Below are 25,216 nucleotides of genomic sequence, written 5' to 3'. Positions count from 1 at the left end.
TTATTGTTTTGTTTCTTTCTTTAGTTATATGTTTTTATTTTATTACTTAGTTTAATTTTCATTATAGTTGATTCTGTCAGGTAAATCATTACACATTTTGTCTAGATTCGGTATTATGTTTAAATTCCATTTAAATCACGTCCCATTTATTTGGGCCGTTGAAATCTAATCCTCTAAATAGTATTTCTTTGATGTTTATTTCTGTTTTATTTAATATAAGGGCTTCTTTCCAGTTTGTTAGTTCTACTTTAGTTGGATATTGAAAATTTTTAACTAATTTTTTATATTTGTTTTCGTCATATTGTTGATTATATTTTATTTGTTCTTTAGTATTTTGTGATGATCTTATCTTATTTTTTGTTTTATGTTTCTCCAGGGTTCTTTTTAAACTTCTAATTTTTTATATACAGTAGAGCATCGATATCCGACTTAATTGGGGACTGGGGTTGGTTGGATAACTGAAAAGTCGGATAACCGAAAAGTATGAAAAAATACATCATTGGTATAGTGTATTAGGCCTGGTTTAAATACTAGCCTCCCTTTCGTGGTCGAGCCAGTGCTGCCAGCTAAAACATGCAAAAATTTAACAAAAATAATATTAAAGTAGCCGAGACATAACCAAATACTGTAGCGCCACATTACTAGCGGACATTTGAATTTGCCGACTAGAACGCGGTCGGTTAACCGATAAGTCGGTTAATCGTGGGTCGGATAATCGATGCTCTACTGTATTTGTATTGTATCGCTATTCTATGAATTTTAAAGTTGATATAATTTCTTTCTCTCGTAGGTATAGCTTCTGCGATTGATTTCGGAAAAGATAGTATATTTCAATAATTAATAATAACTTTATATTGACACGTGCCCGAAGATTTCATTGATTAACCATATTTATCATAATAATTGCTTTTAAAAATAACATTTCGGAGTTCGAACAAATAAATTTTAATTTTTAATGGGAAGGACTTAAGTCCCCGTAGCTCCCACGGGGCGTACAGTACAGCGCAAAACAATGTACAGTACAGTAACGCCTTAGAGTAAATTCAGGTGACCGAACACCGGTCGCTAATCTCTTCTTGTCTCGTCTACCGCGAGCCCTGTGGCATTGCGCCCCGGGTAGCGATATAACGTAAAATTAAAGATAGAGCCTTATAAATCTTATTTAGAATAGTGCTTCCTTACGCAGAGTGCTGCTCTAAGAAACTCCTCCCATACGGCACTGGTTCAAACCGAATGCTCTAGTATCCGATGCTGTGTTAATGGGAGTGACGTTACGTATAATAAATAAAAGAGAAAATAGGAAACGTGCTCTCTGAAGTAAACTGCTTCATTGTCAGATGCTCCGTTAAGTGGACTCCGCCGTATTACGAATTAAAAGAGCTGTAACGTTGTTTCTGTGACGGTAGCACGAGATTAAAATTAGGAATAAAAATAAATGTTTCAATGCTTGATAATTGTTTTTATAAATAAATGTTTTTGCAAGAAAATCAGCTCTTTATAGTTTTGTTTTTTATTCGGTTACACAACATTGATTATAATATTCAATTATTAATTTTTTACTCTTAAAATATTTTATTGTTATCGAATTTGTTGAATTTATATGAAAATACATTGTAAAACATAAGACAATACGATTACATTATTCTTGTCTTCTGTGATGTTGAAAGAGGACGACAGAGAAGACAAGAATAACGTATTCGTATTGTCTTTAATACTTTGTATTTTTTACAATGTATTTTTATATAAATATGTTACATCCTGGATTTTTAGAATTTTTCTTTACAATGTAAGAATTTGTCGAATTTAAAAACTTCAGTTTCAAATAAACATAGCAGTACAAATACAATAAAATAATTTTGTGGAGGTCCCCCGCGATGTTTTATCGCGGGCCCGATATTTCTAGCGTTGAGATCGACACTTCCTTTTTGGAGTCGCCACCCTGAATGTGCCCATGCGGGGGGGCGAGAAGGTGTGAACAGAGTTTGTGAGTGGTGGCGTTAGACACAGAGGCACAAACTCCGTTTGCAATGAACACCCATTTATTAATATACAAAAGGCATCTTACACAGGAAGTCTCCTTTGGTCCTTCAGACTAATCCGACACGACTCCAGTGTTCGGATGGATGCCAGGTTCGCGATGAGAACGGTCGTTCTTCCAAGATGGTCGCACTTCATTGGCGGTCGGTGTTCTAAACGGAGTGTCTACTGATGGAGAATGCGAGGAACACAGTTCGTTGTTTCTCGTGTCTAGGATAAAAGTTTCTCTGTCTCGGCCGAAGAGCTCCTGGACTTAGGAAATTCCCTTCGGCTCTCTGTTGGAAGATCTTCGCTGGCCGCGTGAAACGAAGAAGATTCGATTATCCTCGTAAGCCGAAAAAACATAAAAGAAAGACTCTCTGTCCTTGAACTCGAGTCTCGTAATGTTTTGCATTCCTGATCGGACGCTCTGATTGATCGTTATCTCCATCCTTCACACCTCCGATTGATCCCTAGTTGTTGCCAGGGCCAGTCGAGACAGAACTCGGAAATGAAACACTTGCCGCAAATGTTTATTGAAGTTTGTCGCGAATCCGCCCGTAATTCGAAGTCAAGCGTTGTTTTTACCCCGGTTGTAAATATTACCAGCTGTACTCGCGTGATATTTAGTTTTATTACGCATTCTATCTTCCTGTTTTTGGGATCGTTGGAGAAACCGGTCAATTCCCTACCCGCTCTCTCACGATATTTTATTTATCAAAAGCATTTTAATTGAAACAACTCTTCTTTTAAAACAGAGTTTTGTCGAGGGATCGGCCGCTGGTCGAGACCTCACGATTTTAAAGCTAAATAAAAATTTCAAAATTAAAGTAATTTAATAATACAAAAATAATTTCCGTATTTTATAAAATTATTCAATTCAAATTTGATTTAATTTACGTATAATTTGCAGCAACCTTTCAGCTCATTTTCGACTGTATATGAAATAAATTAAATTTGTTTATTTATATTATTTCTGAATGTCTGAGTTAAAATTCAGAGAACTGCTGTAAATAATCCATCTGAAATGTTTCCATAATTTCATTTACATAAATAAACGTGTTTATGCTTTATATCTTCCTATTAAATAATTTATATTGTAATATAACTTGTATAAGTTCTTGTAAATAGGCCTATATTTATTTTTGATAAAATATATCAAAGAAGATTATTATAATCAGATTACAGTATTAAGCGAAATAATAATTGAATTTATCTCTAAATACTGTACTTATATTTGAAATATTTTCTATGTAATTATAATGTAAAATTTATATATTCACATGTAAATTACATTAATACATAAAAATTATAAATAAATAAATTTTAATATTTTAATTCTTAAAATTAAATATTTTTATTATAATTATTATTTTTAATTTTAAAAATTAATTTCTATTTCGGTGTTTTATATAAAAAGCTGAAGACGAATAACAAAATCTCGCTAAGTGGATAATAAATTATGGAATGTATAAGTATTTCCGTGTGTTTATTTTTATTTAAATCAGGGATGGCCAACCCGCGGCACGCGCGCCACAGTGTGGCACGGCGGAGTTTTAACAGTGGCACGCGAAGACTTCTTGAAAAATTTAAAAATTTGAAAAAATAATAACATCGCCTTCAGAAACTCTGTCAAATTCCGTAAAAACCCTACTCATACGCCATTGAATACAACAGCGCCGGAAGGCGGCACTGCTCCACACCAGTACAACGATGCGGTAAGGCAGCGTGGTCACGGGACGAGCCCAACGGGTTGAGTTGCCTCGCTTTGGCGCCGTTGTGTCTTGCTACGGTTGTCGGTTTTCGAGCGAGAGCGAGCGCGACACTCTGGCTGTCTGGCTCAGTCGATTATAATGCTGCCATCGTTTCAAAATTGCAGACCCGGACGGCAGGTCAGATTTGTTCGAACAGAAGGCTCTGACGCATGCGAATGTTATTTTATCATGCGAAGAATAACGTGCAAGCCAGTTCTAAGGCCAGATAGGGACTTGTATAGGAGCAACTTAAATTAAGTAACGAACAGTGGCGTGCCGTGACATTTGATGATAGGGAAGCCGTGTTTCTGTAAGAAGCCGACTTACAGGGGCAATCAATTAATTGCGCGTCAGGGCCCGTTCGTATTCGTTTGTTCGATAAACCAGTAAAAACCGTACACTTCTTTAAATGTATTTTTAATAGATTATCCGACGTACTTAATAAATAACAGAGGTAATTATATCGAACTTTCTTATTAGATTCAATAAATTCCCTACGCCCTCTAAATGCCAATTCTCGCTTCGAGAAAAAACATATAACGTCTATTAATTTAGATATATCTATTAATCGTAATTATCTCGTTATAATTTTCAATATTTATTTTATATTCGTCTACCAATGTTAAATTCTATTCCGCTTTGATTTCCAAATTGCTTCAATTTTACGAAAGAATCGTCATTCGTCATAAATTTTATCGTCAAAATGTCGAAATTTTTTTGTCGACGTATTTATATTTAATTTAGGCATTGTCTTTCTCTTTTAATAACGTTTTCTTTTTCGTTATACGGTCTCGAGCCAAAACTTTTTTAAAATTAATTTTTGAATCACTAGCCACAATATAAGGGCTAAAATTAAAATTATAAAAAAGAACTTACTCGGTAAAACAAAATGTGTGACGAATATACATGCCTAGTACAAAAAATTCTTCGATTGTACGAATATACTTTTAAAGAAACTTATAATTAAATATAACTTTGTGAAGAAACGTACATAAAAATAACAAAATATTCTTTACTTTTTAAATCTTAAAACAGTCCACTTAGCGAAATAGCTCCCTACCAATGGCTAATGAATGGAATCGGAGACGGTCCGGGTAGGTGTGCGCCTGCCAAATCCCGAGGGTGCCGATACCGGTCGATGTCGAATGCCCCTTTTGTCGCGTCACTAGTATATATCGAAGGAGGCGACGGGGTTGTTGTAGATTTTAAACGTTTCTCGCCATAGCCGTAAAAATCTAAATACGTTAAGCTTAACATATTGTCCGTCGTTCGTTTTCTAACTAATTCGTTTTAGGACCGAGTGTTCGCGGAAATTTCCAAAATTTACGACTTTTTGGTCACTCTCATTGGACTGGAAAAAATTCTGTCTTTATTACATCTAATATTACGAAGAGATTAGACCCCACTGTACTCGGCAAAGGTACTTGGTTCGGTTAACCTTCCGTTTAAGTAAAATTTTGGCTCTTTCGTCGGGGTTCTATTTATGTTTCTAATTCCCTAATCGCTTAATTATTTAACTACTTCTTAAGTAGAAATAAGTCGAAACCGGTTACTTTGTATTTGAATATCTGTAATCTCGGGAAAGAAGTGGAAAGAAATTTTTATGACAACCGATACATAAATCGTTTAGTATATCCCCTTACAGATAGGAGATACTAAATCGTAATATCACCGGTTTAACATTGAAATTCGTAAGTAATATAAGATGGGAGAGCGGAATAAACGCGGAATAAATATATCAAATATTTTAATGGATTTTTTTAAACTCCTGTCAACTATACAGAACTATCATAAAAACGTGCTAGTAAACTCCTATCGGTTGGGTTAAGTTATAAATCTAGTCTAGGGTGGGCAACCTTTTTTATAACACGGGCCAGAATAAATTTTACGTTTTTTTCGCGGGCCGTAGTAGTTAATTGACGCCTTCTTGTGACTCGTAATTTTTTTAGTCCGCAAATACAAAATAAATAAATAAAAAGTTAATTACTACATTTATTTCTATTATCGTTTTCGAAAATCACAAAGAATTGGAAAAATAACAATTAATTATTTTTCCAATTTAATAATCTATTAAAGATCTCGCGGATAGAAACTTTTCGCCAGCCGTAGCTGGCCCGCGGGCCGGGGGTTGCCCGCCGTCGATCTAGTCTGCTCGTGATTCGCGTAATCGGGCGAGGGCGGCCGAATATCTAGCAGGCGGACGGCTAACAGCCCACAACCGGTCCGGGATATAAAATTAGAAGCTTTATGTGTGAAGCATCCACCGGCTAAACCGGGTGAGATTGGCGCTCCGTAAACCGCATGCGCCAATGCCTGTATAACCTGGCCGATTGGAAACTGACCCGGTTTCGACATTCCTTCCACCACCGAATTATTCGAATATACAATAGCGATCTTATCGTTTTTTTCACACGTAGTATAGAAATTTGTAAAAGATACGTAATGCAGTTATAATAAAATATTAATTTTAATTAATGAAAAGTACGTTAAAATATGAAAATTTATATTTTATAAAATACAAGGGAAGGTCATTGGAAGGTGGAATTGGCGTTTCCATCGCTTCCATTGACGGCACGCCACTGCTATCGAACTAACTTAGTTGTAAAGAGCTGAGAAGCAAAAAAAATAAATAATAAAAAAGGTCGACAGGTTGCGACATACGTCGGCGTAAGATTGCGAATTGCGTTTCGGGTTGATTTTAAACTGCCGATCAGGACGTTAAGCTTTTTTAAAACTGTTTTTAGATTTTGGCGTCGAGCGTCGTTGTTTTAAACATTTTTATTTTCACAATGAGTAAACCTTCGACATCGAAGAGAAAATATGAAGAGGATATCGCAATTCGCGATTTGAAAACTGTCTGGGAAGAACAATTTTTGTTTACCCATCAAAATACTTCCGAGCCTGTTTGTTTGATATGTGGAATTTGTGTAGCAGTGCCGAAAAAATTTAACCCGGAATGACATTTCAAGCAACTGCATAGTGATTTCAACAGCAAATATCCTGTCGGATCTCACTCGAGTTCGGAATTTATCAATTAAAAAAAGAATCTTTAGCCGGCCAACAATCCTTGTTTCAGATGAGAAATGGAAACTATGGTGAAGGCTTCTTACGAACTTTCTCTGTTGTTATCCCGCCAGAAAACACCCTATTCTGACGGAGAGGAGATGATAAAAAATAGCCTTTTAATATTTGCCCAAAATGTCGGTGATATAAACTTCAAAGATATGGTTGATAATGTAGCTTTGTCCAGAAATATCGTCATGCGTCGTATAGATGACGTGGACCAAGATGTTGGCACACAAATTGTCCCTGGACTACAATATTGCAAATACTTTTCACTAACTTTGGATCAAAGCTGTGACATCACAGACAATGCGCAGTTAAGTATATTTGTGCGTTACACGAACGATAATTTTGATATTGTGGAAGAACTTCTTGATTTGCACCAACTAGTTTTAACTGCATGGCAGGACATTTTTAAAGAAGTTAAAAATGTAATCGAAGTTAACAAAGTAGAGTGGACAAAATTAGATAGTGTTTGCACAGATGGTGCCTTGCACGGTTGGCAGGATAAAATGCTTTGTTACGTTGCTTGAAAATTATTGGGAAGAAACGTTTTTAAGTATCATTGTATTATCCATCAAGAAGCTCTTTGTGCCGAGGACTTAAACCTGTCTTCTCTTGTCGACCCTGTAGCGCGCTGTATCAAGAAAATACGAGCTCGAGCTCTGAATCGACCACCATTTCGTGAGCTTTTCCCGGAAGAAACGGAAGAGGATGGCGAGTTACAGTTCTCTACAGTTGTCTGATGCGCCTGATGAAAAGAAATATTTTATTTCATGTATTCTTCTTATCTATGTTAAACAAACATTTAAAAATTTATAATTTGTTTGTATATATTTAAACACTATAGGATTTGTATAGATACTCGATGTGTTTGAAATTTATGATTTGTTTGAATATGGAATAAAACGACATTTTCTAGCTTTGCAAATATGCAGATTTGCATGTTGGCTGTTTAATAAGTTATATCTAGATAGTTTCGGCTGAAGATATTGTTTCTGTAAACGGCGATATTACCGAAACGTTAGTGAATGTTCGTTTTAAAACACTACTATATACAAGTCTCATGTATTACTTATAATTACACTTTGAAATTGTCTTTTCTTATATACCTCATCATTGGGATATTTATTTTTAAGCGTAATGAAAAAGCAGTAAAAAAGAATTAATTCTGAAGCAGCATACAGAATCGATTCCTTTCCGGTTATTACAAGAACCGACAAACAGAGAACATTCGCTCCTGGGCGCACAAAATCCACCCGATTTTAGACACGTTTCGTTACCGATGCTATTCATTCCTACGAAACATTAAAACTTTCCTTAAAGCATATCATATTAGAGAATAATGTATAAAATATAAATTTCTAAACACTCACCGGCAAGTAGAGCCACGATAAGGCAGCAAACAAGTAAATGTGTATAGCCCTTCGTGATGATACTTTAACTACAAATTAATTACTACGAATTCGTTAGCTTATTTATATTCATAAATTTTACAATGTCAACCAACTGCTTTGTACATAAATATCTCGTTTATTACGTAATCATTTCACAATCAATGGGATGTTTTAATCAGGTTAATTCATTTACTCAGAAATAATCTACAAATAAACCTAAACACAACGACAATGTCCATAAACACATTAACCTACTCCCGTTTAGTTTATCTTTACCTCATTCTACTCTTGTATAATTTATATAACTGTGCAGTTGATAATTTTTACGAACAAGTTTTTAATTTAATATCGGCTTATAATACTATTTCACGTAGCAAATCACTCCGTTCCGAGATTTATTTTCCGTTTTGACAGGTTCTCGTTTTGTAAAGGGTCCATTTACCACAGTATTTACTATGTAAGTATTCGATGATTTGACGTTACTATATAACTGTTTACGAAGTTATCGGCGATGAAAGACTACTGTTGTTATAACTTTTAATTCTTGACTCCGAGGTAAACTTTGTCATTAGATATTTAGGTTCGGATTACCGTATTTTTTAAAATTAATGAATGTTGGGCAATTGAATGTAAAGGATAAAGATGAAACTACCAACTCGATGCTATTTCCGTAACGTTAGCACAAAATCTGAGTAGTATAGGTTTGGGCCGTACTGATCACAAAATTAATTTCATAAGACATACTGACAACAAATTTAAATTAATTATTAAATGTTTTTATAAATTTGAATTAAATTAATTTTATTTTGACAATAAGGTAAAGTTTCTGTATTAATTATTAAATGAATAAAAATTTATTGACTAAGTTAAAATGATTCAATTTTTGCAGGCTGGTAATTAAATTTCTTTTTAAAATATATCAACTAGATACGTACTTACAATTCATCGTGTCGAAACTTCTAATGAAAAAGTACTTTTTATTTTTGCTTAAATTTAGAAATATCGCGGTTGAGAATATTTGCTATACTAATATTTCAGTAAATTTCAAACATGTCAGTTTGAAATAATATTTTATTATTAGAAAATAAGTTGCACCGGTAATTTTTAAAATAAAAATTTGTCGAGTAAATTAAAACACAACAATTTGAAATAATGTTATAACAAAAAGACAAAGTTCAACATATTCCTTCTAATTATTAATTTGCAATAATAAATTTTACAATTTGTTCTAATACAGAAATAGTTCAATATAATAATTATCTGAATTATATTTCTTACTTATTTATTAAATACCTATACAATGTGTTCATTTGAAAATAGCTAATTTTTGTTTAAGAACTGTTCGTAAGATAGAATATTGCAAAAAGAACATTTCTTTTAAAAATATTTGTGGTAATAATAATTTTTTAAATATTATCCAATCTTAGACACCCAAGAAGTTCGATGTCTAAATAATTGTAGTTCCATTAAAAAAATAAAAATTTCTATCTGTCCATTTTTTGTCAATTTTTGAGGATTTAGGTACCCCCCAACTTTTCAATGTCAAATGATGGAATTTTTATGTACATTATTGCTTCGGTTAAGTTTAAAAAATTAAATTCAATATTTTCTCCTTGTAATAAATTATATTGTACTTTTTATATAAGTTAAACAAAATTTCATATACCTTACTATGACATTCCAAAATTATGATTTTTATATGATAAATACATCTCTTGTAAGAAATTTCCAAATTTAACAGATTTTTTATCTCGTGGTGATAAATTATCAAAAGTAATGAATTGATTAACGGTAGTAAAATTTCCTGATTGCGAGGGGAAGTACATTTATACATTAGTAGAATACAAATTATTAAAAAATTTAACAGAACAATGGCTGTAATGGTTGTTTTATAATCAATTACATTTTAGTTTTACTTTGATGTATTTAACAATAAGTTTAATTACAATTCACCTTTTTTTATTAAAATAATAGTAATACAACGGTGTGTGTATGTATATATATATATATATATATATATAATAAGCATTATTTTTTCCGATTTAATTTGATAAAGAAATGTAATGAATTTATTACAAAAATCTATCTTCCCAAAATTGTTTGTATGTCTTGCTACAAACCCAGTTTGTCTACATGAGGTGTTGAATGGAAGATTTTCATCTCGAAGTCGAGGATAACTCGTATATCACTGTTTAATGTTTTTATGTCTAACAGTCAATAAGTTGAAATGCTTCAAAATCTATCGGCATGACATTCTGTAATTTTATATAAATAAAAATTAGGATTAATATTATTTCATATTTAATAAGAAAATAACGAGAAGATTTCATACATAAATATTTTTTACTGACTATATAAAATGTTCATTGATATACCAAATTGTTAATGTAAAATCTATAAAAATATATTTTTTAAAATTTATATTGTAATTGAATTGAAATGAAACTTATGTTTTTTAAAAAATATATATATATATAGTTACTAAAACGAAATAAAAGTAAAAGATATATTATAAGAATCTAACTCAAATTGTACAGTAGCAGTAATAATAATAAATATTAAATCTTCAAACCGAATTTATACTGTGTGATTAAACCAACTCATAAAAATTTGAATTACTATATGGATTATATTTAAATTCATTTATTTCTTTGAAATAATATTTATTTAACTGATAAACTCCGGAAAATGAATCTCTGATTATACTCATTGGATGGTAGTTTCATTTTATTTATAATATGGCATTAATTTGCTACTTACAGATTATTAATATCAAAATTTATTAAAATGAGTTCGACCTCGTGGTATTATTCCATTTTTCTACAGATGAAAAGAAGGAATTATAAGTTATTTGAACAGTTTGTAAATAAATTTTATTTTAACAATAAATTTAATATATTGTGTTTCGCTATCAAATTTATCCTAATGTCAGAGTAAATTAAAACACGACAACTTCAAATAATATAACACCGAAATATCTTTAGCTATACTAACACGAATCTTAAATAAATAAATTTTATTTTAACAATAAGGCAAATTAAACTTTGCCTTATTATTATTATATTTAGTTTAATTATAAAATTAAATTGTGCTGATTTGCAATAATAATAATAATTTTTAAAACCTAGCGATTTAAAATAATATAACATTAAAGTTTTGTTGATTGTAACAAAAAATTACAGCTCTATTTGTACTTAAATTCAAAGGATATTGACAGGTTTTTTACTACAATAGTTATAGAATGAAGCTGATAAAATTTATAAAGCAAAATTTCAAAAATTGTTTGTGGAATAACACGGTTCATCCGAGTTTCATATTTTATAAACTCATCAATATAGTTTAAAATTCTACCACCTTCGTAAATTGATGTTAAACTTGTTAATTTTCGAAAGATTTACTTTTATCTGGAGTTAGGTCTAAGTCAAAGGCAAACTTTTAAATACAGGTATAAATACTTACTTTCTGAAGAGGATGATCTTGTATAAGAGGTTCTTGCAAAAGTTCTGGGCGAGGTATTGAACCAGTCTCTTATAACCAGTATTTATACCATCTCTTAATGCAAAAACAGCGGAAAAAGGATATTTCAAAATTAGCGACTTTGAAAAAGAAGGTATATACATATATATATTGATATTTTTAGACCATACCTTGAAAAACAGGAAATATAAAAGTGAATCGAAAACAGTTAATTTCCAATAATAATTTAAAAATAAAACAATTACATTTTTTGTATTAATATATATATACCTTGTTTTTCAAAGTTGCTAATTTTGAAATATTTTTAAATTAATATTAGAAATTAACTGTTTTCGATTCATTTTAAAATAACTTGTTTTTCAAAGTCGCTAAATTAGACTTTGCTTTACTGTTACGAGATGTTTTATAAAAACTAAAGAAATGAATGAAAAAGTTTTCTAAATATGAAAACTGAAGCAACGAATTGAATTGATCTATTCGACAAATTTTTATTTGTAACCTTAATTTAATATGCTCAATAAATATTTATAATAAATATGAATTGAGAAAATAATTAATTTAAAAACATAATTTCAAAAAAATTATTTGTAATCTTAATTTAATTGACAAATTTTAATTAAATTATGGCTGCAACTCAATTTTATATTAAAAGAAATCTTAAAAATTAATTTTGTGATCAGTATGGCCCAAGCCTATACTACTAATCTGAAGTAGAAATAAAAATTAATATTTAAATACTCTCTTCCCATTCTTTAAATATTTGTTTTTGCTAGAAAATCTACTTTTAAGTAAAGCTTAGTTCACACTGAGCGAATAGCGAAAAGCGATTACGAATTTTAAGGAGCCAATCATTTGCGAGCGAGAGAAAACGTCATCTGGAAAAACAAAATGGCCGCTTCCAATATTCCGTCGTTAACCTCGTTTGTTTATTTATTGAATAAGAAAGTTACGTCAGAAAGAAAACGATGCCGGCTGAGAGGAATATTAAAAATCCGTAATTACAACATTTTCTTTATTGCCTGAAAAAGTTTCTGTGGCCATCTCGAGAACAACAAAAACCACGTGACAACTAACGGGAATACGATTGGTGGCGAAATTTTTTCGCTAGCGAAAAAGCTCGACGGTTCCGAACTTCCGAGCGATTCGCAAAATGGTAAAATTCGCCGGAAACGACGTCGTGTCTGACGCGTTATTCGCTCTGTTTTTCGCTTTCGCCAGCGAATCGCGCTCAGTGTGATCTAAGCTTAAGTTTAATTACAGGATTTAAATCATTCTTTCAAACAAAATTTAAAATAAATTACAAATTTGTTAAAAATTATTTTATTTTTTCTTTGGTTGAACTCTACTTTATTTATTTTATTTTTTCATCATTTATTAGAATTTTAACGAGTAATCAAATATTACAAGAAAAATTAAATCTAAATATATTTAAAAGTTCGATAAAATTTAGTATTTTTCGTACAGTATACTCGTGAAAACAGGAACATACCAAGTGAGTAACTAGGGAGGAGAATAGCGTGTCTGCGCATTCCGGCACGAGTCTCTCTCTTTTCCTTCTGATTCTCCCCTTTTTAGGGATTTTATTTACATGACGGCTAGCCAATTTGCAAGAAGTTTTTCTTTTTTCTTAAACTTTGATGAAAAGAATCAAAATGAATTATATTTTCTAACTTCATTTAAAACAAATGTCCGGTAAAATCCAAAAATTTTGAATTTTTTTCCTAATTAAATTTTAGAATTTTGATTTAAATATTTTTTCAACTTGATATTTCAAATAAATAACTACGCTATTAAACAAATTTGGTTTTCCCAAAAAAAACTCAGAAATGGTATTTACTACAACTAGAAAAATAAAACTAAAAACATAATTCTATGGATTAACAGAACCTCGCGGTTACAAAACTATTTCCAAGTCTAAAAATATAAAATTTTATAGAATATAATTAGAGAATAAAATAATAATTATAAAATATTTCGAGTCATACCGTGCTAAATACTTTTTAGAAATTATCCTAAAATAAAGTAAAATCATAAATGATTTAAAGTTTCGATAATGTCTGGAAAAAATCGAAACAAATATTGAATTTAAAGAACAGAATATTCAATTAGTTTAACTTATTAAATAGTGTGCGGGTAATTGAATCATTCGAAAATTAGGCTGGCTAAACGGGAAGAGAATACAGTATTGTTTCATCAGATCTGCTTACATGAATGATGGTGTCTCAGTGGTACAAAAACAGAAAAGTTTAAAAATTGTGGAGTTATTTGAATGGCAGAAAACCCTTATTAAAACTTAATGGAATTAACTCGCAAATCCTGGCTTAATTTTCTTGTGAAAAAATCTTTCAACAATTTAAATGAACAAGCAACGAGTTGCTCAATTTTCCCGGCAACATTTAAAATTTTGATGGCGCCATCTGTTATAATTTTATTTTAAAAAACTTTTTATACTTTTAACTATTATAGAACGGCTAAAAGCTTCATTTTGAAAGCAGGAATGAGTTTTATATAAAAAACTTTAAATGCTAATAACATATAAAATCGTCATTAAGCCCGACCCTACCGGAGATACACACGATCGCTTTTATCTCCCTACCTTTCCACCTTTATCCAGCAAAATCTAATATCATCGATCCTTCTAATAAACAAACCTCTCTACAAAATTTCAGAAATTTTCGACAAAAATCACAAGAGTTATTAAGCTTCAAACGTGGTGAACAAAATCGTGCTCCCCCACATACTAACAACCATACATACAGAAATTATTCCTGAATTTTTATGCATTTTTCGACGTTTCAAGTTGTCCTAAGTTCAGAAGTAAAAATATTGGGGGGTCAGTTTTGCCAGATTGCCATAGTTTCCCCTCTGTTATAACAGCCGGGAAAGTAAAAACGTTATGTAAGAAAAATACTTTATAGATTCTGTTAAGAATGAACATTATAAATTTCAAAGGAAAAGTGACGATGACGAAAGAATTAAATTGAAGTCTTTCGATAAACATGAGCGGTTATCTTTGAATTGGAAGTGATAAAACGCCTAAAAATTTTCAAACTGTATTTTAATGCTAATTGGTCGAGATAAGAAAATGGCTCCTCCTACTTTATTAATCCGTATCCAATTATTCTTCAGAAACGCGTGGCTTCATTCGATCTGTTAAAAATCATTTAGACATTGTACGTTGTAGATATTGCAAAGAACTGCTTATGGTTCTTATTATCAATTTATCCTTTTTTTTTTATCGATTTTTCGTTAATTTTATTTATATAATGCAGGTGACGAATGGAAATAAGATTGGAAAACATTGTGTAAAATCTTATATTTTATCTATTTTATTTTTTAATTTTTCAAAAATAAAATAACAAAACTAATGTACATATTTTGTATATCTTTAAATAACTATTTCAAATAAGATACGAAAATACAGTAAAAATTAAAATGGTCCAAAAGGTGACCTATAAGTCACAGTTAAATAACATTTGTATCGTTTGTATATTGTGTACAACCTGTCGACTGTGCCAAGAAAATTTCTGTAATAATCAATTAATTATTACTGAAACTGGAATAGTGAGGTTTGCACAGGGGACTGTTTCAAAATGTCAGCAGTAGTTCTTTATTAAGTTTAAAACAGTTTGAAGAGTACCAGTTTCCTGTTTTTACCTCTCAGCTGTTTTTGACGGTTTCTCTTTCTTTTTTGAACTTAAATCGGGTATTTTGTGTTTTTTTTTATTTCTATTTATAAATTAGAAATTAAATTTTTAATGTATTTTTTCGTATTTTGATATTTAAATACCTTCCACTAATGTAAAGCAAACAGGAGAAGGTAAAGCGACTGTGTGTTTGCAAATGCAATGATTTTCTGCAATGAATCTGTTTCCAACAGTGAATAACTGATTCGAATTTTGATTTTCTCGAGTTTCATTTGTATGGGCAATAAAATTATGATTTACTTGTATACGTTTTACAAGCTTTTTTTACGAAAATAAGTCATTGTTTAGCCTTTTTAAAAAGAAAATTTACACCTCAACTTTCCAGCCTTAATTAATACTGAAAGATATAGGTTCTGATCTCAGTGCCAGTAAGTAACATTAATCTATCCCAGAATTTTAGTTAAATAGTATTTGAACAATAAAAATAAAAAATAAAGAATGCTAGTAAACGAAAGATCGATTTATTTTGTTTTTAAATCTTTAATCGACGTCAACGTATGAAGTCTTCATTCATTAAAATTAAACATTATTTTTTGAAAATTTAATGATGGACATTTCGAAAGTACTTTTAAAGTAAAAAAGTAATGATGCTATTAAAAACGATCATTAATATAAAATAGAGTAGGACTATTTTAAAATTTCAGATATCGTTGAAGGGGATTGAAATATTCTTTACTTCAAACAAGATTTTTTTAAAGTCAAACATCCATTAAATAAGTATAGAATTAAATAATGTTGACAAATATAAGAAAATTGTTATCAGTTTTCCATCTTTATCCAAATTATTTATTACATTTTATTTAAATATAACGTTATTTACTTGTATTTTCCAAAAATAAATATAAGATACGAGATACTAATTTCATGTTTTCATGCGCATTTCTAATTGGAATAAGATATAATAAGTTTCGTAATTTTTATACGGCAAATATTATTGATGCAGTAAACTCTACAGAGGATGTTACTATAAATAGAGGAAAGTAATAAGTATTTTCCATCAAACCAAATTACAGCATTACATTTCGTTTAGATCTAAATCTCTCATCACATAATTGCGGTCTTATTTATTTCTTACTTGTGTGTTTCGTCATGGCTTTTGTCCCCTTTTCAAAAGCCAAAATAAATTTATAAAATCGTTTACACAATACATTAAATAAATATTTATTTTTTGAACTAAGATTTTGCTGGTAAAATCCATTTTCCTTAAAGTACATGGAAATTTATCCATTAAAAATCCATTAAAAATTAAAGATTTTTAAAAATATTTTTCTTATTTGATAAAAAAAAATTGCGTACAAAATATTGCTTAAAATGCATTTCTGATTTACTGATATTGAAATTTCTTATGAATAATATATAGTAAAACCTGCTAATGTGGCCACCCGCATAAGGTGAGCACCTGTGTAAGATGGCCACTTTGAGCTGGTCCCCTCGCATTAGCAGGTTTCGCTGTATACTGTAACTACAAAATTCACTTAAATTCGAGAATGGTGATGCTAAATTATTGATTTTGTCAGCACTCGTACAGATTTATGGCGTTTCTTTTATAAAACCATGTTGACATTCCTTTTGATTCGATTGGCGTATTTTAAAGTTCCATTTGCGTGATTATACAGTCAAATCTCGATATAACGTTCTCCTAAATAGCGCCAACTAATATAGTCGTGAACAAATCTTCTTCCCGCAATTAATATAGATTTCTTCATCATCTGCGAATTATTAAATGTGGGATTTCTCACTGAAGACGATATTATCATTAAACGACACGACTTTCGCGCTCTCAAACTCGTGATTAAATCTCTGCTGTATACTCGATTTAGTGACAATTTTAGAAGTAAAGAAATGATGGCGCTAAATCGAGGTTAGACTGTATATTCGTTGCTAGTAATATTAACAATTTAAGTGAAAAATGGCTTAATAAATGTGAGATAGAATTCACGTTAAACTTTGACATAATTAAATATCAATCCCTCTCGCTCTTCGCATCTCGCTATCTTGTTTTTCTGACGTAACTACTTTTAAAATGGTAATTATTTTATGCAAATAAAATTTAGTACAGTATTTAAATATTAAGAGCACGTCTTACATCTTATATATTTTTTAATAGGGAATGTTATTTAAATATAAACTTGATGAATACTAATTTATAAAGTTTATAGTATATATTAAAATTTTTATAAATCAATTATTTCCATGAAATTCAAGAAAATTTCAGTATAATTATTTCTTATATAATATTTTATGTCCAATATTTTAGGTCTATGCCCAAAAACTTCGAGAGAAAATGGTTTTTCTTTAACTTTTTAGTATTTATTTAATTTATTTTACTCCGTGAAATCAAAACAAAACGTAATAAAAATTGACTCAAATTTCTCGAAATAATTTATCTATTTACTTTCTTTGACGTCTATTCGACCTTTTTCCTTTATTTGATTATTAACAAACTGAAGTGTATGCCAAATATTTACATCTTTACACAAAATTTTAATTTACTAAGAACTTCATGAATCTTTACATTTGAATGTTTTATTGTTTTGTACTTAACTATATAGGCTACCTATTTAATTTTAATATTATAAACATTATTATTTAATTAATATCTAATATTAATAAATTAAAATTTTAAAATTGTTTAAATTTATTTCGAAATGTGTTAACACATTTATTAATTACAATATTTCAGAAAAATGTGCAATAAGAAACATTTTGTAATTTTTATGTAAGAGGAAAGATGAGATGGATCAATAATTTAATGCAGTGAACTGTCAAAAGACTGAGCTAAATCATTCAATATAATTATTAAGAGCTCTAACCATAAAACAGCAAGCACCAATAAAACTGTATATTTATTTTGCAATCTGTGCATATGTTACTACGCACACTGCAGTATATTCTTTATACAGTAAATGATTTAGCTTAGTTATTCGAGAGTTCTCTGTACGTTTGATATATTTAAATAATTTGAAATTATTTAAATATCATCTTACAGCCAATTTTTATGATTTCTGATCTATTAGAAAACAATTATGAAATTCTATAGTGTTGTTTACGAATTTCTTTCCAATTCCAAAATAGAAAAATTTATAAAGGATCATATATCGCTTTACATTAATCACCATTAATTTATAAAATAATATCACTGCTTGAAGCATAAATAAAGAATAAGAATTTCATTCAAGTATCAATTATTTTTGGGCTGCAATTTGAAATGACTGTAGACTTATCAATTCCGACTGTCTGGTGTCTGTCTGTTTTTCCTTACGAGTAGATATGGAAAGCTTATGGAAAGGAGACCCGATTAACTATATACGAAAAGTGGACCAAATATTTAAACTCGGCACTCTCGAAATCTCCTTAAAACATATTTTGTGCTGGCCACGAACCTCGTATTATGTTAATTTAAATTTAGATAGTAAGGACACAAAGGCATAATAATTAATTACTCGTATTATGTTATTTTCCCATTTGAATGCCACCATATCTGCGGGTCCGATAGAAAGAAGGCTCTGTTGCGGAAAGGGTTTGAAGTAATTCGACCAAAAGTTATAGTTGACCTTCCCCATAGAGAGAACGGTCAACGACTACTAATTAATACTGCCCTACTATTAATATTTAAAAAGTGATTTGTATTGGATGGGTTATGATGGCCCTGCACGTGATCGAAGTTCCTAACCTTAACTCCATATAAAACTTGTTTAAATAAAAAACATCTTGTAAAAATGCTAGAATAATTGATTTTATGTGATAATAAAGTGTTTAAATTTGGCAACAGATTATATAAACTACGTGGGATGCGTGTTCTCGTAAACATCTCGTTTATAGAAAAATTATTCGGCTGCAATTTGAAAAAATGTAGACCTATAAATTCCGACTGTCGTCCCCTATCCATCTGCCTGTCTGTCCTCCCTTAAACTCGAGAAAGGAGTTAGATAGATGAAAGTTTCTAAATGCGATTGTAATATTGGAATACTGGCTTTTTGTGAAACATGGACTAATGAAACCCACCCCCGTTTAAAATAAACAACTTTTATATGAAAGAAATCGAAAGACAATCTAACCAACATGGAGGTATAGTTCTGTATTTAAAGATCTGATTTACGAGGTTATACCTGATTTGACATTTACTAAAAAGTACAGTACATAGATGTAATGACAATATCTGTCAATAAAATTTCCATTGTGGTTATTTAACGATCTCCAGCTTCAAATTACAGTTTATTTTTTGATCTATAGTAAATTTTATAATTCCTTTCAATATTACCAAACTAAGGAACCTCAAATTATTTATTATCGGCGATTTTAATATAGAACTACTTAAACAATTAAACAAGAGTTTTATTTTGGGAGATCAACGTGCAAGAATACTAACGGAAGTGAGAGGACTATCCAGGGATACTAGAAATAAAATTATAAAATAACAGGAAGACTACTACGACAGACAGTTCTCTAATATACGTTCCTCGACAGAGTTTTGGCAAAAGATTAAACGTCTGCCTATCGATATAGTTAAAACACAGCACGATATACAAATTAATTGCTTGAAGTATAATGGAAAACTTTTTCAAAATGAAGAAAAAGTAAGTAATATTTTTGCTCATCACTATAGACAGACGGGAGGTTTTGTCACATCAATGTTAAAAATTAATTCTTCTTTCTCACATTCCTCTTCATGTGGTATGGCCGATTCTTTTGTATTGGATAGAATTTCCCCTAAAGAGATTTTTGATTATATTACGAGTTTAAAAGTTAATACTCCGGACATTGATAAGATAAATATATTTATTCTAAGAGAAATAGCAGATACTCTTGCATTACCATTATCTTATTTAATTAATAAATCGTTCGAGTGTTGGATGTTGCCGGAGAAGTTCAAACACAATCTTGTAATACCAATATTTAAAAAGGGATCTAAACAGGACATGGAGAGCTATCGTCCGATTACTATCATTCAGAATATAACTAAAATAATTGAAATGTCCTTCTATAAAAGATTTTTTGGATTTTTTAATAAATCTCTATTGCTTTTTTGTGTTTTATATATGTATTTATTTCGACACTTGAAAGTGGTCAATGGCCATAGTGTCGTTTAAAATTAAAGATTAAAGATTAATTGTATTAAAGAATTATTCAACGAGGTCGATAGAAGAAACACATCGAGTCAGAACGCATGTAACATTAAGTAAAGAGTGTATTAAAGGAATGTATCAACGTCGAAGAATGGTTTTAAAAATATACGTGTGGAACTGTACACTAGCGATTACTATCGCCATCAAAGTACTCCCCTCGTACATTTATACACTTTTGAACGCAGGCCTAGAATTTATTTTTCGGAATACTGTTGAGTACCTGTCTCGCATTCTGTTTGATATCAGTTATGTTAAAAAAATATTCGTCCCCTCGGCGAAGCTTTAATTTTGGAAATAGCGAGAAATCGCAGAGAGCTAAGTCATGTTAGTAGACAGGGTGATCTAATTGGGTAATCGCTTTTTTGGCCAGAATATGTCTCACACTGTAAATTGGTGTGATGAATAATCCACTTGTCAGGCCACAGCTCTGGTCTTGTTCTTCGAACATAATCTCGTAATCTCTGCAATATTTCCAAATAGTGTTGTTGATTGACTGTTCTTGTTCAATGAATTCTTGGTGAATTATTCCCTTGTGATCGAAGAAACACACCAGCGTGATCTTAAACTGCGAGCGCCACATGCATGCGGTTTTTTGGGCTCGGTGAACTCGGGGATTTCCATCATCAGAAATGATAATTTTTCTACAATACATTTATTTGTAGATATAGCAATTAAGCATGTACTTCAACATTCTACCGCCCAAAACAAAATGTAAAATCAAGTTACGCACTTGATATCGCACCTAATTCCTATTTTTTACTGATACAGCTCAATATCTAGAGGGAAAATGTTCTGTAAATATTATAGAACATTTTTCATATATTTAAACTACACTTAAGCGTTTAATTTATTATAAAAATTTTAAAATACACATTATATCCTTATAAACCTTATCGTTTTTTGTAGGAGGAAGAAAATGTGTGAAAATAGTAATCTCCTTGAAATATCTCTCATTTTGGGGCGGATGTTCTTGGTTAGCGGGACGTTGAGTGACCATTGCAATTCGAATACTTTGTAAAATATTTTTCTATTTATTTATTTAATATCAATTTACCGCTATTTATTTTTTAAATTTGGCCCAAAAAATTCCTGGAATTTTATTACACGAAATCCCACAACGTTATGCATTAACAATTGGCATATTAGATTTATTTTCAATTTTTTGATACTACAGTGAAACCTCTCTACAACGGACATTTTGCAATTGAGAAACTATCCGTTGTAAAAAGGACGTTCTCTCAAACGGAGTTTTGTAAAATCGATCTATAAATATCCTTAAAAGACTGCATATACAGTTTTATTTACAAATAATACACATACCGCACAAAATAACTAATACGATACATTAGCTATTCGTAAGCATTTCAATCGACAGAAGGATGTGAAAAGAGAATTAAAGTGAAAGGCGGTTAGGACAGGTAATACAGTACTTAGATTTGGAATCGATCTGTCTGCGACTTCAAACTCTAAACAAGGAAGTCGACTCGATGAGAATCTACTATGTCCGTTAAGAAAGGTCGAGACTTTAAACGCGGTGCATTTTGTGAAAGCCCGGACCAGATGGGAAGATTCATTCAACAACAATATATATATATATATATTCAAAAGAATAACCTCTAAATTTTGCATATAACATGAAAAAAATTATATTTTTCGCAACACTTAATAAAAATTGAAGGATGTGATTGTATCTTTCCCAAATTGACTTTTCCTCAAAGGTGACACATCTTCCGAATTTGTCATCAGGAACCTAATGACCAACATTCGTCTACCGGACGTAGAACTTAACATTACCAAAAATAGGCATGAGAAGAAAAGGGTAGCACTCCTAAATAAAAGAGAAAAATCGATGACGACAAGGCAGCTCGCCGTCTCCAGAGTTCGTCACTTATCTTTACTCTCCCAGAACTCGGATACATCGCCCATCCTGCCCATCACCGCCTACATCGACCGCCTTAGACCAAACATCCAACTATCTGAACTTTCATCCTACCTACCCACCATCAATTAATCCACATCGATCTCCTTGACTTCCAAGATCTGACACTCTACGAGCCACACGTCCTCCGAACTACCTATTCGCCGAGTATCCTCGATGTCGACCTCTCGATAAGAAAGGAACCGACCTCCCGGCTACTTAAATACTCAAGGTATTTATCAGCGACCGAATGTAAACTCTCTCTCTCTCTCTCTCTCTCTCACGCGGTTAGGGACCAGCTACGATAGTCCTAAGAACTCTATATTGAAATTCTTGACTAACTTCCTATAGCTGTAGATATATGTATAATCCTACGTAAATAAACCTGTATTTGTTTACGTTAAATCTGTAGTTGAGTGCACTTGTTTCGGATGCGTTGTCTTTCGGACTCGCACCACTCCGAATACGACCGCTCGCACGTGAAACAAACGTCTAACGGCCATGGCGATTTCTGCGTCTCTTAAGGCACACTGACGTTAGTCCTGACATAGCACCGCGATGTGGTACCGATCCTGCAGTCACAATTTCATCCGCCCGTGTCCAAGATAAAGAGGGAGAAGTCAATTGTTACGAAGTTACAAACTTTTTTATTTCGATTCACAAAAATTGTACGTTAAGAAAAGTTGTCCCCTTTAAAGTCCACTCCGTTAACAGAGATCTTACGGTAGTTTGCCTTCATCCATTATAAACAGAGAAAAACAAATAAAAAAGAAACTAACTAACTTTATCTGGGAAATATAAAAATTCGAAAAACATAAACAACTTTATTACATTAACTAATAATAATAATAATAATAATTTTCTTTTCATATTTTATTAATACTACATCATTCATAAAATTATAGGATTTATCCACCGATCATTTTCCTAAATCAGAACTCTACAGAATGAATAAATTACATATCATATTCAAGATTAAAAAGACAACTTTCTTAAGTATATTTAACGAATCTCTTGAAGCGATTATACATTTAAAATAATAAATAAATGATAAAATATATTTCTATCACAAACCTCTTATTTTTCATATCTTCCATTTAAAAATCAGCTCCAAAACAATATAAAGAAGTGAAGCAAGAAAGGTGATCACTTTAAATATTTTTTACGAAATAAAAACATTAATTTTTATTTAATTGTTTAAGAGACAATCATAAAAATAAACATTAAAAAATCTATTTAATCTTCCGTATTTAAACTTTATTAAATCCACCAAAATTTAAAGTCTTAGTAACTCCAAAACGAATTTTATTTAAAAAAATTAAACAAACTAGAACCGGAAATAACAAACGAAAATTACAATTCCTTCGAAAATTAAAAATATACCTTTAAAACTCTCGTAACAAGAAACGGCGTTACCACTTACACCCGAACAAAGACGTAACCTGTTCGATCTCTCCTGTCTACACTCGCGATCGTTACACGCGCAGTCTTCCCATTTCGAAGCCAACTTCTGCCTGTTTAGTATGGAAATCGAATTGTTACAACGTCTGCTGCATTCTATGCCTCGGAACATTTCCGCGCACAGACTCCTGTAGTACTGATACGCCTCCAAACATATAGGGTCGGCTTGGCAAGTGTTTTCGGCCACTCGGCAATCGACGGGAGGTCCCGGGTCTCTGACGCGAACGGCGCGAGGATCCCAGCACGAGGACATCCTCTTGCCTATAGTTCGACAATACTCGTCGTCGCCGCAGTGACAATGCAAATAGTCGTATCCTTCGTGGGTGGTGGTCAGGTCGATAATCGATCTTCGACATATCTCCGAGCAGTTGCCGACTAAGCCGTACCTTTCCTTCTGACAACTGATGCGGTAACTGTGAAGTACCATGCCGCAGTGTAATCTGTCGGTGCATTCTTTCAGTAATACGTCGCAGGTGTTATTTACTCGGGCGGTGACGCCGTACGGGTGCAGACACAGCAACAGGTACAGAAGCATCTCGACTCTGCCTCTTTGCCACGGCCGAGCGAGTCGCGCCAAGACCGATTGCCGACGATTTATATAGTCTGTGTATTATATAAGTTTGCGCAAACTCGATAATATATTCGAAATAAATTTCGTTTCAGAAAACGAAACAAGATTTTTGCATTTTTTATAAGCGCATTTATACATTTGCATCCACAAATTAGCTTTTTCTCTCTTCCAATTGCAAAAGCGAATACGTTTAAGTAGTAATTAATGCAGTAATTAAGCAGTAGCAGTAATGCAGTAGTAAAAGTAGTAATTAAGTAGTAGTAATTATTATAATTTTACGTTTTAATTGATTAGAAAATAATAATAATAAACGTTAATTGTGATTTGATAATGTTTATATTTGAAAATGTAATTTAATGTTATTCTTTAAGTACAGTATTTTGTAATTTTTCTGAAAACGAGTGGTTTAAACGAGGCGCAAATATCTTTAATTATTCTAATGGTTTTAATTAGAAAATCATTTTACGGTGATTTTGAATAAAAATTCGATTTCTCATTTATTATCGGAATCGTAAGACACGTTTTGAGATTTTAATGTAGAATATTCTTTTAAATGTACGGCTAATGTAGCCGCAACTGCGTGGTCGTTCTTCTCTCCATTATAAAGCGACAGCGATCGAGCAATAATTATAAAAGCGCCATCTCGACTTATTTCTGAATCTCAAAACATATTTATTGCTTTTACCACATCAAATGTAATTCGCGAACGTAAGCGATATTATAAAG

At 31.4% G+C, this 25,216-nt stretch overlaps 2 protein-coding genes across 2 annotated transcripts; one reads left to right on the top strand and one right to left on the bottom strand.

The window, feature by feature from the left end:
* Positions 1–6,853: 6,853 nt before the first annotated feature.
* On the top strand, positions 6,854–7,366 carry LOC136981118 (zinc finger BED domain-containing protein 5-like). The gene has a single exon (XM_067277393.1). The coding sequence runs from the start codon at positions 6,854–6,856 to the stop codon at positions 7,364–7,366; it is 513 nt and encodes a 170-aa protein (XP_067133494.1).
* Positions 7,367–20,014: 12,648 nt separating this feature from the next.
* LOC136981117 (growth arrest-specific protein 1-like) lies at positions 20,015–24,454 on the bottom strand. The gene is made up of 2 exons (XM_067277392.1): positions 23,842–24,454; positions 20,015–20,124 (listed from the first exon to the last, which is right to left on the bottom strand). The coding sequence occupies exons 1-2, from the start codon at positions 24,452–24,454 to the stop codon at positions 20,015–20,017; spliced, it is 723 nt and encodes a 240-aa protein (XP_067133493.1).
* Between the last annotated feature and the right edge of the window lie 762 nt (positions 24,455–25,216).

This window comes from Centruroides vittatus, unplaced genomic scaffold, assembly GCF_030686945.1.
Source record: "Centruroides vittatus isolate TY-2023 unplaced genomic scaffold, ASM3068694v2 contig_743, whole genome shotgun sequence".
Taxonomy (NCBI): Eukaryota; Metazoa; Arthropoda; class Arachnida; order Scorpiones; family Buthidae; genus Centruroides; species Centruroides vittatus.
The sequence above is the reverse complement of the archived record's forward strand: the minus strand, read 5'-3'. Positions and strand labels throughout refer to the sequence as shown.

What these genes read in the sequence shown, in the direction of transcription:
- LOC136981118 (XM_067277393.1), top strand. Translation starts at nt 6,854, where the DNA reads ATGGAAACTATGGTGAAGGCTTCTTACGAACTTTCTCTGTTGTTATCC.
- LOC136981117 (XM_067277392.1), bottom strand. Translation starts at nt 24,454, where the DNA reads ATGCTTCTGTACCTGTTGCTGTGTCTGCACCCGTACGGCGTCACCGCC. An exon ending in TTGTTACGAGAGTTTTAAAG is followed by an intron (nt 20,125 to 23,841) that starts GTATATTTTTAA and finishes AAATCTCTTTAG; the next exon opens with GGGAAATTCTATCCAATACA.